Source organism: Tarenaya hassleriana, unplaced genomic scaffold, assembly GCF_000463585.1.
Source record: "Tarenaya hassleriana unplaced genomic scaffold, ASM46358v1 Cleome30, whole genome shotgun sequence".
In the NCBI taxonomy this organism is placed as follows: Eukaryota; Viridiplantae; Streptophyta; class Magnoliopsida; order Brassicales; family Cleomaceae; genus Tarenaya; species Tarenaya hassleriana.
Window position 1 is genome coordinate 1,298,257 of NW_010966178.1, and position 15,776 is coordinate 1,314,032.

Consider the following 15,776-nt stretch of genomic DNA (forward strand, 5'->3'; position numbering starts at 1 on the left):
CTCGCAGAACCCGAAAAATCGTGTATATCACCGAGAAAATCGTTACTTACCTCGTTCTCGATGAGACTTGAAGTTTGTTTCGATCCGGGGCCTGTTCTAAATCACCAAGAGCTGAAAGTACAACTCCTCTACACGTATCCACACCGACGGGAAAGATTCCAAACAATTTGGAACGAATCTGCTAGGATTAGTGAAGAAAAGGGTAACTCAAAAGACGAGATCCAATCCCGGGACAATAGAAATCCAAGAGAACAGCTTCTCTAGGGTTCTAAGGTGTTTCTCTGAGTTTTAGGTCGGCTCTCTTATTAAGTTTAGACGAAACCCTAAACTTAAAATAAGTTTAGAAAACCCTAAAATCGAATTTTGGAAATATTCCGGATCCTGGTCCGCCGGACCAGGAGCTTGGTCCGGCAGACCAAGATTAGTCCGAGGCTCGCGGTCCGCCAGACTTGAAGGCTTGGTCCGGCTGACCAAGTTTTGGTCAGCTCCGGACCAAGTTTCCTTCTTCGTCTGCTCAGTCCGACGCTCGCGCCGTCTGACCTGGAGGTTTGGTCCGGCTGACCAACTTTTGGTCAGCTCCGGACCAAACCTCGAGTCAGAAGGCTGAAAACGTCCCGACACTCTGATTTGATCCGAAAACGGTTTTTCCGACCAAATCCAAGTCTTCCTTTCTGAAACTTCACATATAAGTCCATCCCTAATGGTGTGTGACCCTGTAGGCTCATTCGCAGTGGCAGTAGCCTCGAGACCCATTCCCGATCTACAAGTCATGGTTAGCCTCTAGCAAGACGCCATGACCACCCATTTAGAATTGAGTTAGAGGTGATCTAACCAAGGCATTAACTGCTCGAATTCTGATCCTTTGTCTCACGATATCATAAGTTGAACAAGGGCATGGTTTGAGCCACCCTTCAAGTTCAACTGCTTTCTCGTCTTGGCAAATCGACTAGTAAAATAGATGCAACTTCATCTATAGCGTGGCCACGCGTTTTCATAGTCCGACTTCCACGAGGGGGCCCAGCGATATCTCTCCTGTTAAGGAGGTGACAAGTCCCATATTGCATGTCTACTATCTCCATATGATTCGTGAACATGTCTGATCAACGCCGTTATAATCATCCGGTTAAAGACGACGTTTGACGCAGTCAAGACACGTCATTCCTCATATCAGATACTCTAGACATCTCAGGTATGAGGATCCATAAACGAACCGCTGTATGAGATTCAAGTCATGACTCTGTCCATGTGACAATCTCATGCGGGTCATCCAGTCACTCGTTCACAACGAGTACCCATGATTGTGATATGCATCCAATGCATCGATCACTCCTCATGCTAGTCTTAATTCAACATTGTTCCCACAATGTTGACTGACTAGGGAGTTTAGAATCATTCGCTAATGATTCAAGGATGCCGAAATATAACAAACATGCCAATCATATAACGGGAATGTAATGCATTCATAAATCAATGAATCAATACAAAGTCAAAATGTCATATTACGGATTATCTTAGAGCATTACAACCAACACTCTGTGTCTTCGAGCTCCGCTGACCTTACTCCGTCTTCATCGACTAGATCGCCACCGTCACCGTCGACTCAAGCTCTGCCTGTAGACCCACCGTCACCACCGTCACTATCAACGAACCACGAAACCTCCATGGGAAACCCATCATCGACTTCCTCTGTCTCTCTCGAACCTCTGCGTAGGAGTACAGTCACTGCTGATGGTGTTCGACGTAGCAACAGAATTCAAGCTCGCTTAGAGAAACAAGCCAAAGAATCTCAAGCTCTCCATACTCACTCTGGTGATTTCTATCCTAAATATCCTATTCAAGAATTTTGTACTTATTCTCACGTGGATTCTGATGAGATATTATTCCTCAGTAAATTAAATGCAAGCAATGAACCCAGATCATACCGACATGCAAAAGAAACACAAGTCTGGGTCAATGCGATGCAAGAAGAATTGGATGCCTTGGAACGCAATCATACTTGGAAAATTGTTGACCGACCTCCGAACAAAAATGTCATCGGGAGTAAGTGGGTCTACAAAATCAAGTATCGGAGTAACGGTGATATCGAACGCCACAAAGCCCGACTCGTCGCTCAAGGATACACTCAAACCTACGGCGAAGATTACACGGAAACCTTCGCTCCGGTGGCAAAATTACCGACGGTTCGTGTTATTCTATCTCTTGCTACTAATCTTGATTGGTGTTTGTGGCAGATGAACGTCAAAAATGCGTTCCTTCAAGGCGATTTAAACGAAGACATCTATATGATTCCTTCACCGGGTTACCGTGAACAACTTGGTCCTGAAAAAGTCTGCAAGCTCCAAAAATCGATATACGGACTCAAACAATCACCTCGTGCATGGTACTCCAAACTCAACACGGCTCTCGCCAACAACTCTTTCTCTCGCAGCGAATCAGACCATTCCTTATTCACCAAGAAATCTTCCTCGGGTATAATCGTTCTACTCATATATGTTGACGACATTATTATTACTGGCAATGATAATGATGGGATTGCAGCCACTAAGAATTTTTTGAGACAAACGTTTGAAATAAAAGATCTTGGAGAACTCAAATATTTCCTTAGCATTGAAGTACTTCGATCTCCCTCTGGCATATTCCTTTCCCAAAGGAAATATATACTTGATCTTCTCCGTGCTACAGGAAAACTTGCAACAAAATCGGCTAAAACTCCTTTGGAAGACAACTACAAGGAACAACGCGAGGGGGAATTACACGCGAATATTGAACAATATCGTCGCGTTGTCGGAAAGTTAATTTATCTAACTATAACTCGTCCTGATTTATGTTTTTCCATGAAACAGGTAAGCCAATGGATGCATGCACCAACCATACATCACTGGCGAATGGTTGAGCGGATTCTCAAATACCTAAAAGGAACTCCGAAAAAAGGGATTTGGATGAACCGCAACAATCATGTCGAGCTTGTGGCTTACTGCGATGCCGATTGGACAGGAGACATGACGGACCGAAAATCAACAACTGGATATTGCACGTTCCTTGGAGGCAACTTGGTGACTTGGAAAAGCAAGAAACAACAAGTCGTTGCAAGATCTAGCGCAGAAGCAGAATACAGGGCAATGGCGAATACGACGTGTGAAATTATGTGGCTCAAAGCATTACTTCAAGATCTTGACATTCCTACAGTCCAACCAGTGACACTCCATTGTGACAGTCACGCAGCTATGCATATCGCTCAAAATCCGGTGTTCCACGAAAGGACCAAGCATATCGAAATTGACTGTCATTTCGTACGCGAGAAGATATCACAAGGAATTATCACAACCTCCTATACGAAGAGCAACGATCAACTAGCCGATATCTTCAGAAGGCTTCGAACATCAAGGTGTTTAGCAATTCTCTTTCCAAGATTGGTGTCGTCGAGCTCCTCGAACCAATCTTGAGGGGGAATGTTGAACCAGACAATCTCTCTCGACATGTGCAAGCTTGGAAGAAATCTGAACAAGCCCAATTGATCATCAACGACCATGCTTCTGTACATGAATTGGACTCTGAATCAGTGGATGAATGGTCCAGTCCATGGACTGATGTTGAGCTTCTCATGCCGTTAGAAGATTGAAGAATCAAAGGAGACAAAATCATCAACAATATCTCTACACTTTTCTTTAACAGCATGTGTTTCCTTATTATAAGATACATTTCCTATTTTGTCTACAGATTGTATCACGAGTATGCCTTTTTATAAGGCTGAATATCATTCTCTGCAAAATAAGAAAAAGGAGACACGATCTCCAGAACTTCTTGAATCTCCTCTATTTTTCATCTTCATCAAACGTTAGATTCTCAAATTCTTTCAATTATTGGTTACATTGAACCTGATCATACCATGATTAATATATTTGATTAGAATATTATTGGAAACAAGGATGATAATTCAATATTTGTAGTAAATATATATAAGGAGATAGACAAAACTTTAATTTTCTAATACAAATATGTAAATATATAAATAAAATCAAATCTAAACACACCTAATTATTGGATAATTTTCTATAAAAAAAATTAGATCTTTTGGGAGGAAAAAAAAAACTTGAGTCGTTTTCCATCACCAAATTTGCATTGGATGAAAAGAAAGGGATAAGATTAAAAATATTTAGGGTAAAGAAAATTTCCTCATTAGTTATATAATACATGCATACGCAAAGGACGACGAGAAGGAAGTTTACCCTATTTTGACGTTGTAGTTATATATTATAGATACGTATAATTATAATAGGAAACATTTATTTACTCGAACGGTTCAACCATATACAAATGTGTAAGAGATTAAAAAAAAAAAAAAAGATAGAGACAACGTCAATGATAGAATTGAAATTGATGAAATATGTTTATAAGAGCTAGTTAGCCAAATTTAAATATATTTTTTCACAATTCGATCTCCTTTTTTGTCGTGTGTTTCTTGAGTTCCTTCACCATATAGGGTCCATATTGAATGGTTGTTCCTGTGGTTGTGACTGAGGGTGAGAGGTCGGACCATTTTGCGACATTGAGGTCGAGCCGATCATGCCATAATTCGAATCTCCATGTTGAAGGACGGAAGAACCGATCGAATCTTTCGGGAAATTATAAGAATTCTTGAACTGGAACGCCTTGAGAAGTGCAGAATTCATTGGAGATAGAGGAGTTGAGCCCATCATCCATGAGGAGAGTAATGGAAGAGTATTGGCCATGTTCATGTTCATGTTCATGTTGAGATTGTCCCCTGAATAGATATTTCCACTTTGAGATGATATATTATGATGATGATGATGATGATGATGGATTCCGGCTGATATATTCGGATTCGGGTTTGGGAATTCGATGTCTCCGAAGTCGTTTGCTACCGAATTTGTATCACAATTAGGAGAATCGTCGAGAGATGGTTGTGAGGACTGTGCATGATGATCTTGTGGCTTCTTCACTGCTACACTCTTCTCGAAAACCCTACATACCACCCATTCCTCCTGATAAATACATACACACAGATATATACATAATCAAACAGTTAGTCAGTGTTCATAAATTGTTTTTGTGTGTATATTCACTTAATATAAAACAAAAAAATTCAATGTGAAAATGATAACTTCATTTTATATATGTACATAAACATAGTGATATACGTATGTGTATGAAATTAGGGTTTAAATGTAGTGGTATGCATGAGTGTGTATATATATGCGTGTACATATATGTATATATGTATAATGCATGTATATATATATGTATGTACATAAATGTAGTGATATATATATATATATATGTATAATGCATGTATATATATATGTATGTACATAAATGTAGTGATATATATATATATATATGTATAATGCATGTATATATATATGTATGTACATAAATGTAGTGATATATATATATATATATATATATATATATATATTTCAAACAGTCATGTTTATAACATGTTTTAGTATATACACATTCTAGAACATAAAACTCAATGTGAAAAATGATAACTAAGCATTTTTCATGGGTAATAAAATTAATGCGACCATATATATGCATATGTATAATGCATGTTACATGTATATGTAAGTAAATAAATGTGGTGATATATATATATGTATATATGTGTGTATATACCTTGGTGGGTTTGAAGGGATTCTTGTTCTCGAGACGATACTCATGCATGACCCAGTTGCTTTTCTCACCCTTTGGAGCTCTTCCTTTGTAGAAAACTAGGGTTTTCTTCATCCCCACTAGAATTCCGGTCCGGTATATCTCTTTATCTTTACCGGTGGTTTTCCAATAACCGGCCTCTGTTGCCCGGTTTGTTCTTAAACCGGTCGGGTATTTCCGGTCCCTTAAGCTGAAGAAGTACCACTCTTTCTCCCCCATCGAAGCCATAGCTGCATGCATTCCCACACACACGGTCTTATCAATATCATACAAATGCATCATATCTTCAAAACGTAAATAAATATCAATAATCCATGCTTGGTACTTTGAATAATTGATCCAATTAATTTTCTGATCTTAAGCGACTATATTAAAATCCGTGCATGTATTTAGAAAGATTCTCCTAGAATAAGACAAGTGCTAAGAGCCTAATGAAATAAATAAGCTAGCTTGGGGTTTACCTTTAATAACTATTTACGCATAAATTCAATATTATGCATTATAATTTATATGTAATCTAATTATGAGTGTCTTATATATATATATATATAGTTATATATGTGTGTGTAGTAGTCCACACGTGTTTGGTAGGCTGCTAGATACACACATACCACATGTATTGGTGTGGGGTCCCATGCCCCCATATATTTTGCCAAAAAAAATTTATTTATTTGTAATAGTTATAAAATTTTGATAAAAAATATCAAATGCCCCCATTTAATTTTTTGTTTTGCCCCCTCTCCTCTCATTCTTTTTTTATTATTTTAATTTTTTTTCTTTCTAAATATTAGATATTGTTAAGCTTTTTTCTTAAACTTAATTTCCATATTTTTTTTGTTTTTCTCTCTCAATTTTCTAAAAAAATTTCAAATTTAATATTAAACACAATACAAAAAATAAATTAAATTAAATTAAAAATACGTCAAAGTTACAATTTATTTTATCGGAAATTACATATTTTAAAAAATTATAAATAAAATTATTATAGATAAATTTTAAAAAATAAAAAATCATAGAATTTAGTAGTAAAATATAAATATTATTTTGACAGTATATTTTATTAATTTTTGATCTATTGTTTATTTAATATTTTAGAGTAAACGTTTTGGTACGATTTTATAATCGAACCGTACAAAACTGAACAATACGATATTTTATTTAATTCGAACGGTATTATTTTTAGAAAACCAAATTTATTGATATGAATCGAATTTTTAAAAAACCTGATAAATAATTTTTTTAATAAAACATCACATACATTTTTTTAATAAAAACCGAAACCAAACCGAACTGAATATGATATTGTAACCGATTGATACATATTTTTCTAAAATCGAAAGATTCGAACCGATCTATTTCTAAACCGAATATCGAAACGGTCGTCTATTGCCCCCACTAACATTTTTTTCTGGATCCGCTACTGCATATATATACATATATGTATTATGTATAACGTAAATTACTCCGCCAAAAACACACGAGTTTCCGGTGTAGTTTTAATTTTAGATATTATGTTCGAATTAGAATTTAAAAATAAAATAAAAAGGGCGTAAAATATATGCATTTTTGTTTCTGCAAAGCAAAGCGCATGTCAAAATATGGAATCAGCTTTTTAAAATTTTAACCGATAAAACATATGATATATGATCTTTATTTAACTACTGCAATAGAATTTTGAGACAAATATCCGGCGTAAAAATAGTTCTAAAATGTTAATGAGACTCAAAGGACCGAAACATCTTATTTACCAAACAAAAAACAATTTTAATTTTCTGTAATGATGCTGTATATAAAGAAAAAAAAATATAGGTGTTGTATCTATAGAAAGAGAAAAATAATATATTTCTTAAGAAATATAAAGAAAATATATACAGAAATAAAAAAATGTATTTATCACAATTCTTTATATTGAACTTGTGCATTTTTATCCTATATAATAGAGAGACTAACACTGATTGATTCGGAACCTTATTTGATCAAAACATTCATTCTAATTTGAACACACACACATACACACGTGTGTATATATATATATATATATGTATGTATATCAATACTGATTATACACAAACAAACGTACACTCGACAAAGTTCATAAGCACACACAAACATGCATACATACTCCCATATGCTATATACATATATACATATATATTACCTGGCAGATCCCAGGGTTCACATTTATTGAGATCAACTTCGACGATGGCTTTGGCCGTGAATCCCACCTCGGAGACTTTCCGGCAGAGATAATGTGTGATCAGCTCTTCGTCTGTCGGGTGAAATCTGAATCCCGGAGGAAGATTTTCCTCCATTTTTTTTTAATTTTGTATTTTCACCGATATTATAATATCTGATTTTTATTTTCTCCTCGCTAAATCTAAGAACTCACGGAAGAAAAAGCTTTCTTCTCTTTATTCTCTCTCTCTCTCTCTATCTCTAAGAGGAAGAGGAAGAAGAAGAAGGAGAGAATGGAATTATCAGCAAAAAGCTTTTTCGTCAATGTGACATAGATGGGGTATATATATATATAAACAATATATATATATACACAAAAACACACACAAATATATATGATTGTACCAAATTCGGATATTGAGGAAGAAGGAGCCTCGGCTAGTCTTTTTCCATTGTTGATAATTACAGCTAACACTTTGACAATTTCTGATATGGTTCCCATGCAAATCTGTTTTTTTTTTAAAAATTATTATTTAAATATTAAATGTATGCACAAACGAATATAATTAATATAGTTGTTGTTGTCAATTATACAGTCCCATATATAAGATTTTTCCTTCGGTCAAATACAATGTATAGGGGTTTAATTTACATATTTAGTTTATATATTATGGTATATATATGTCACTGTTAGAACCGATTCAAAATAAACTATGAGGGCAATGTAAAGCATATATATAATAGCCAAAATCTTGTTTGAAAACAAAAATATAAGAATGCATAATCATTTAAATAAAAATAGCCAATATGTAAATTAAGTGTTAGAGAATCTCTAAACTCCGGCCTAGTTTCATTTTTTTAAGATATATATATATAGCGAGAGAGATAGATATGTATTTCTCAATCGTAACAATATACATATATATATATATATATGCAGTGAATTGTATTATTTTTTTATAAATGTTAGTCCAAAAACTTTACTATAAATTATATATACATATAAAATAATAAAAATATGTCTTATAGTATAATAATTTGATTAAGAAGATGTGTGTGAGATCCTATCCAACCACCTTCACCCATTTCTACCCACCAAGGAAACCCTAACGCCCAATGGGAACATGCAAATGCACGGCTTCTTCATTCCCCCATCATTATACCTTATTATTATATTGACACTTGTCTTCCTGCGTTTGTCATCACCATTGACATATATGTTTTTTGGCAATGACATATATATATGTAATGTGTGTGTGTGTGGTCTCTCTCTCTCTATATATATATACACACAGACGCACACTAAATGAGAAAACATCACATAATTTCTTTCCTCATCTTAGAACATATATTATAATAAGAATTCGGGTCACAAATACAGCAACTAGTGATCTCGAATACAAAATTGAAAGATTTGTGTTAAATTGCTTAATCGAATAAGTAATTTGATGAAACACATATCGCATTGATATCAAATCCAGAGTTTTTTGTAATTTATTTCTAATTTGGACCAAAGCAGATTGACCAACGACCTAAATAAATTGTTTTTATTGTTTTCTCTTTTATTAGAAAAAATGGTTATTTTATAACATATAGTATTTTTTTGTTATTATAAAAAATCTTCGCAAAAATGGAAGTTTCTACGAAAGGCTCACACGAACAAAGATATTGATTTGGTGGACCAATGTTAATGTTGATGAGCATATATCCATTATCTATATGGATTCCTATTTAACTGTACCGATTTCACCAATATATATTTTCAATATTCCAAGTTAAAAACCCTTGACTCAGAGACGTGTACACGCTTTAAATGTAAATTTTTATAATAAGAATTTTTTTTAAAAAAAAAATTTATTCATCTGAGCACCTTTTTATGGCAATTTATATATAAACATAATAGATACTTATTTATATACCTATATATAATATATAATACACACACATGTATATATATATATATATGTATGTAATATATACTCTAGGTCTCTTCTTAAACGTACGGTCCATAAAGTCATACATGGAGAATACTACTCATATGCAGAGATAGTAGATTCATGGAACCTTCTTCTCTGCTGCATGCAGGTCTTATAATTAGTTAACCATGATATTAAATACTAAAATATTTAATAAATTAAGACAATTTTCGAGATATATTTATAATTAAAACAGGAGAGTGGTTAAAATTGCCCACCAACCCACGAGACTGGCTGCGTATACATAGTTATAGTGTCCGTGTAAATATATAATTAAAATGTCAATCCTACCTTTGGAAAATTTCGTATTTATACATTTCCCTTCCTCGATTTCACCTTTCTAGAATATTGTTCACTCAAACACACGTGTTCATGCATGCATGTGTGTGTATGTATATAGATATATTAATGTAGTATATACATGTATGCGTATTATATATATATAGGTTGATTCCAATATCTATTGGAGCTTGGTTCAACGTAAAATTTTGTCATTTTCAAAGCAATAAATTTTGATATTTCAAAGTTAATTTCATGGGTTTATTATGTTGGTAAAAAAGAGGCATATAATAATTTTACATCGGAGACAGACAAATTATCCGAAAATCCAAACTCAGCTTAAACCCACTTCTTTCAAATAAAAATATATTATTTACATGTTTACATTCAAATTTGTATTTGAACATTCTGAATTTTTAGATATCCGAAAAAAATCGTGATCTTATAGTTTTTTTTTTTGGGTTTTTATAAAACAATTATCCCATAATATTTTCCGCCTAATAATTAAATCATTTTGAATTGGTCATCCAATGCCATTTGCATATTATTTAAATTAAATAAAAGTTGACATTTTCTTTAATTTTTGTCTGATAAGTCCAATAGGAGAAGGATGAAATATCACCTTATACTTGTTTTAAAAATCCTATGAATGGATTTCCTCAAAATCTTTAAATTTGTCTGCATTCGCTGGAAATTCTTTTCTCATGGTAGACATATATATATATATATATATATTTACATGTAGAAACACAGTGGTTTTACAGAGTTCAGATGCAACGTTGAGTCAACCTGTACATACACGTTCTTTGTATATCCATCAAGAGGAATAAAAACCTTGAAGAATGCGTTTCACTTGTACATTAGTTCTTCCAACCTCATTAAGACAGCACAGCAAAATTCGATGGCAACAGATAAAATTCTTCGACAAATCTATTCAGGTATGCAGAAATACCTCTTGTCAAGAGAGGGCATTAGAGCTTTGGCCACACCAGCGATTACCGATTCATCTGACCTGTATCCACAGCCTGTGTAAAACAACAACATCAAAGTAAAATTTTCAGTTATGCTCTAAACACATGGGGAAGGACATGTAAATGTCGACTCTCGAGGGAAATGACACAAACTAATGGACAGGCAAAACACTTGAAGTTGCATTGGTTTGGTTTTAGAATAACAAAAGAGAGAACAGGAATAGATTTGGGTAGTTTACAAATATATGTTTGTCAAATTCAAATATATATATATATATATATATATATATTATAGATCATAAAAATGTATTGTATCTAGTGAGCAAAAAAGATTAATCTATCTATATATTTCGTGTATTTTTTAAGTGTATATTACATATATCTTTTTATACTTGCATTTGAATTCAAATGGGGTGACTTTTAGTTATTAATCAAATAATTGAATCGAACCATAATTGAATCAAATCTGATATAACAACTAAACGATTATGAAAATCTGAAACAATCGAATCCGAATTGAATCGAATCTAATAAAAAAAATTATCGGAAAAAACCCAACATTTTTTTTGAATTTGTTTTAGCTTTTTCATGTGCATCAAATAAAATTGAACAGATCCAAAATTAATATCAAAACTGAATGACTATAATTTTTCTATAAATAAAATAATTAAACCTGAATATAACCGAACCGAATCCATCCGAAAGCCATGACCACACCATTATATTTATATATATACACACACCTGCTTAAGAGGCCTAAAATCAGTAGGCCCGTATATGAGCCCACACTTGAAAGGTCGTTTCTTATATTAGGCTCTAAATTGTAGGCCCATTATGATTGAGATTACATTCGATGGCCCACATTGTTAAGAGGCCCAAATGACATTAACAAAGTCAAATCCCTATCTTCGATCCAAACGAACGAACAAGTCACAGTGCCAAAAGCTTCTGCAGAGAGAGAGAGAGTTCGCGGAGAATGGGGAGGAAGAAGGGGTTGCCAGAGTTCGAGGAGACGGCGCCGGATGACTTCGATCCGGCGAATCCGTACAAAGATCCGGTGGCGATGATTGAGATGAGAGAGCATATCGTTCGCGAGAAATGGATCCACATCGAGAAGGCGAAGATCCTGCGGGAGAAGGTTAAGTGGTGTTACCGCGTGGAAGGCGTCAATCACTATCAGAAGTGTCGTCATCTCGTTCAGCAGTACCTCGACGCCACTCGCGGCGTCGGTTGGGGCAAAGATCACCGTCCCATTTCGCTCCACGGTGCGTTTCCGGCGTTTTCTCTTTTCTGCGTTCCTAGGGTTTGTTGTTGTTGTTGTTGTTATTGGTTAGTTAGCCGGTGAATGGAGAATGTTACGCTTAATCTGTATGTGATTCCTTTAGGGTATTGCTTCTTAGTCAACTTCTCAATGGGTTATCGTACTGCTGAATTGATTTGGATTTGGTCCTCGTCTTAGTGGACTGCTGCTTTCGTCTTCAAATATGATTCTTAGATCGTCGCTCTTAATTATTCAGTTGGTACGTTAATGTCATTGGAATTTATCCACTAAACCTGTTTAATTTCATGTGGAATTGAATTTTAGCGTAGCTTGATCTTCTTAGCTTATTAGGGTTTTTGCTCCATTTTATCATTTTTTAATTGATGAATGTTCTCTTTGGATCTTCGGTATTTTTATTGTTTGGATGCAGGTCCTAAGCCAGAGGCTGTTGAATCTGAATAATGTTATACGCCTGAGTCGTGCGAGGTAATTGCTTAGTTTTGCATTCCGATTCACAGATTTCTTTTATGCTTTTTTGGTAGGATAACTGAGAAAATTTGGACACTTTTTGATACATTCTGGTTTCTGCATTCTAGGACCTCGTATCATGGGTGTCTCTGAGTACAAAATTGTCGATTGCCTTGTTGTTCGTGTTTACTGTTGCTGTTTTTAGGTGCTGAGAATCTGAATCTGGAGTATGTTAGATAGCTATATAAGGCGTAAGCTACTCTTCTTGAGTATGTTATAGAACGCTTTTAGAAAAAGAACCCGAAGGGATAAAAGGCAATCTAACACTTACCTTATCCAACCTAACACTTAGCATGGTCTTTTTACCGACTCTGTCGTTAGACTATACCAATAGAATAGAACAATTTTAACTCCACATAAATGTTGGGTCCTATGATTTGTCAATGAGTTATGAGACAGCTGAACATGTTTTGAACTTGGCATAGCGATACCCAGTTCGACCCTTGTGCATTTTATGGGACTAACCGGTGGGCATATATACCAGTTCTCAAGTATGTTACAGTTTTAGAACCCACAAGCATTGATTCAGATGGGTTTCTTTGAACATGCCTCTTGTTTTTTTTTTTCAAATTCCTTTTGAGATTGAAACTAATAGTTTTTTTTTTGCATCCATTGGTTGCAGGCAGAGAGGGTGACTGAGCTATGACTGAATACTTGAGAGCTCTCCTCAGTCTTTGTGCAGTTTGTCCCTTTTCCGTTTTAGAAATCGATCGTTGGACCGACCAATCCCCCCCCCCCCCCCCTGCAGTTCATAAGACGCACCAGCTCCTGCTGTTAGTCGAAATAAAGTCCTTTTTTTTCTTCCATATTCTCTGCATCTGTTTCTATATTTGGGTTTTTTTTATCGACGGGCTCAGAAAATTCACAGCCTTTAAATTTGGGATTTTCGTATTTTCCTCGTCTTATTATTCAATCTTCGTATTTTGGGCTTTTGGTATATCTCCTTTAAGGGTCCATGCCATTTAATTGGATTTCAATACGAGTTGCATCAGTTTCGGACAGATCGTGTTTTTTTTTGGGTGTGTGTGTGTTTTTGTCTTGTCGTAGGTAATTACATCGAATTGATATTTGATATTTGATAAAGAGGGAGGGGATGCCATTGCCAATATCAGTGAGAAATTTCAATAAACAAAAAAATATTCGCAGTTCGGAAAAATTTAAAGCGAAAAAAATAAATAAATCTCGTTGTGAGTAGGGATGGGGCTGGCCCGGCTTGTGACAGAAGAAAGTATTATTATTTGTAACTTTATCTAATTTATCTTTTAATGAAAATGGTTTCTACTAGAGTCATCATTAGGTGATTTACATGCCGCCATTCACATTTTAATATATAGTTTAAATGAATACAATAGAATATATAGTAAAATACAATAGAATATTCTAGGCATAATATCTAGGGTAAATCATAATCATATCAATTATAATATTATAATAATAATATCTTTCTATATGCTCCCTCAAGATGAATCATATATAATGAATTCAATCTTGTTACATAAAAACTAAAAACTGAAACTGTGATCATATTAAACGAATCATCTTCCATGTGGTGGTGTAGTCCAGACTTGAGTCGGTGTTGCTTGATAACGTTTGAAGAACTTGAGAATTGTATTCTCAGAGGTTGATGTGGCACGAAAGTGCGACACATATGCGTGAATTGGGTTGCACGACAATGAAGTCAGCAGCGCAAAAAACTGCGGTGTATATAGCGGCTAGGCCGGAGAAAAGAAGAAAAAAAAAATGGGTGCAAAAGCGCAACACATAATGCGTGAGTCTAACAGCGGGACAAGAAAAGAAAATAAAAATAAGTGGCGCAAATACGTGGATCGACGATCGGAGTTTTCCAATCGAAAGAGGCTAAAAGCCATGTTTAAAGAGCTCACAACGGCTAGGGTTGACATCGATAAATGAACGTCGCCAGAGAAAAAAAGAGAGTAGCACATCGGCTAAGGTTGACGTCGATAAACGAACATCGTCGTTAAAAAAAATAGCACATCGGCTAGGGTTGACGGTGATGAACACCGCCGTCGGGGAAAAAATATAGAAGAAAAAAAAAGAGCAAAATAAATTTAAAACGATACTCAAGGCGATGATACTATTGGATTTAGTACATCGTTGTCATCTTCATCGTCGCTTTCGGATTCGACCGACATTGTTGATGAAAAGAAAAAAAAATTAGAGCAAAAACCGAAGCTCTGATAACATAATAAGGAAAAATGTTTTTCTATTATTGATAATAAGAAGAATACATCATAATATATAGTAAAATACAATAGAATATTCTAGGCATAATATCTAGAGTAAATCATAATCATATCAATTATAATATTCTAATAATAATATCTTCCTATACCGTATGTTAAAAAAATTAGGATGGGTATTTTGTGATTCGGTTCGAAATTTTATCAGTTTGATTCGAGAACGATTTATTCGGTATTCTAAAATTTGTATCAAATTAGTATCATATATTATTCGGTTTAATTTTGGTTTTGGTACAATTTGATTTTGGTTTTTGTTAAAAAAATTCGGTTTTATAAAGTTTGGTTTGATTTCAGAAAATTCAGTTTTATAAGAAATATACTGTTTGAGAATTTTGAATAATACGATTAAAAAAATACAAAAATTTTCGATTCGATTCCAAAACGTCTGCCCCTATTCAAAATATCTCAAGTTCCTAAGTATTTTATTTTCTTTAGATCTTTTTAGATATACTTTGTATTTTGACGTAGAATTCTATCTTCGTATCTCAATTAGGTGTAAAATACTGTAGAACATTCTTCTAAATCTTCTAAAACTTTTTATAAAAACACGAACGAAATGTCAATATAAAATATGGTTTTTTTCTGTACCTTTTTCTGTACATGGAAAATTAGAAATAATGGGCTTCAAAAGAGGCCGAGGTCAGTTGTA

At 34.4% G+C, this 15,776-nt stretch overlaps 2 protein-coding genes across 2 annotated transcripts; one reads left to right on the forward strand and one right to left on the reverse strand.

Moving 5' to 3' along the window:
- Nucleotides 1-4,298: 4,298 nt before the first annotated feature.
- Nucleotides 4,299-8,102, reverse strand: LOC104820395 (NAC domain-containing protein 59). Its single transcript, XM_010550826.1, has 3 exons — nt 7,835-8,102; nt 5,641-5,906; nt 4,299-5,003 (listed from the first exon to the last, which is right to left on the reverse strand). Exons 1-3 carry the CDS (start codon nt 7,986-7,988, stop codon nt 4,470-4,472), a joined length of 954 nt encoding a protein of 317 aa, XP_010549128.1. The 5' UTR covers nt 7,989-8,102; the 3' UTR covers nt 4,299-4,469.
- Nucleotides 8,103-11,997: 3,895 nt separating this feature from the next.
- Nucleotides 11,998-13,604, forward strand: LOC104820396 (NADH dehydrogenase [ubiquinone] 1 beta subcomplex subunit 10-B). The gene is made up of 3 exons (XM_010550827.1): nt 11,998-12,342; nt 12,769-12,824; nt 13,489-13,604. Exons 1-2 carry the CDS (start codon nt 12,054-12,056, stop codon nt 12,798-12,800), a joined length of 321 nt encoding a protein of 106 aa, XP_010549129.1. The 5' UTR covers nt 11,998-12,053; the 3' UTR covers nt 12,801-12,824; nt 13,489-13,604.
- Nucleotides 13,605-15,776: the final 2,172 nt, after the last annotated feature.

Excerpts from the sequence above, each read along its gene's own strand:
- LOC104820395 (XM_010550826.1), bottom strand. The coding sequence starts at position 7,988 with ATGGAGGAAAATCTTCCTCCGGGATTCAGATTTCACCCGACAGACGAA. Across the intron at positions 5,907-7,834 it reads TGAACCCTGGGATCTGCCAG|CTATGGCTTCGATGGGGGAG; the intron begins GTAATATATATG and ends GAATGCATGCAG. Across the intron at positions 5,004-5,640 it reads ATCCCTTCAAACCCACCAAG|GAGGAATGGGTGGTATGTAG; the intron begins GTATATACACAC and ends TGTATTTATCAG.
- LOC104820396 (XM_010550827.1), top strand. The coding sequence starts at position 12,054 with ATGGGGAGGAAGAAGGGGTTGCCAGAGTTCGAGGAGACGGCGCCGGAT. Across the intron at positions 12,343-12,768 it reads CCGTCCCATTTCGCTCCACG|GTCCTAAGCCAGAGGCTGTT; the intron begins GTGCGTTTCCGG and ends GTTTGGATGCAG.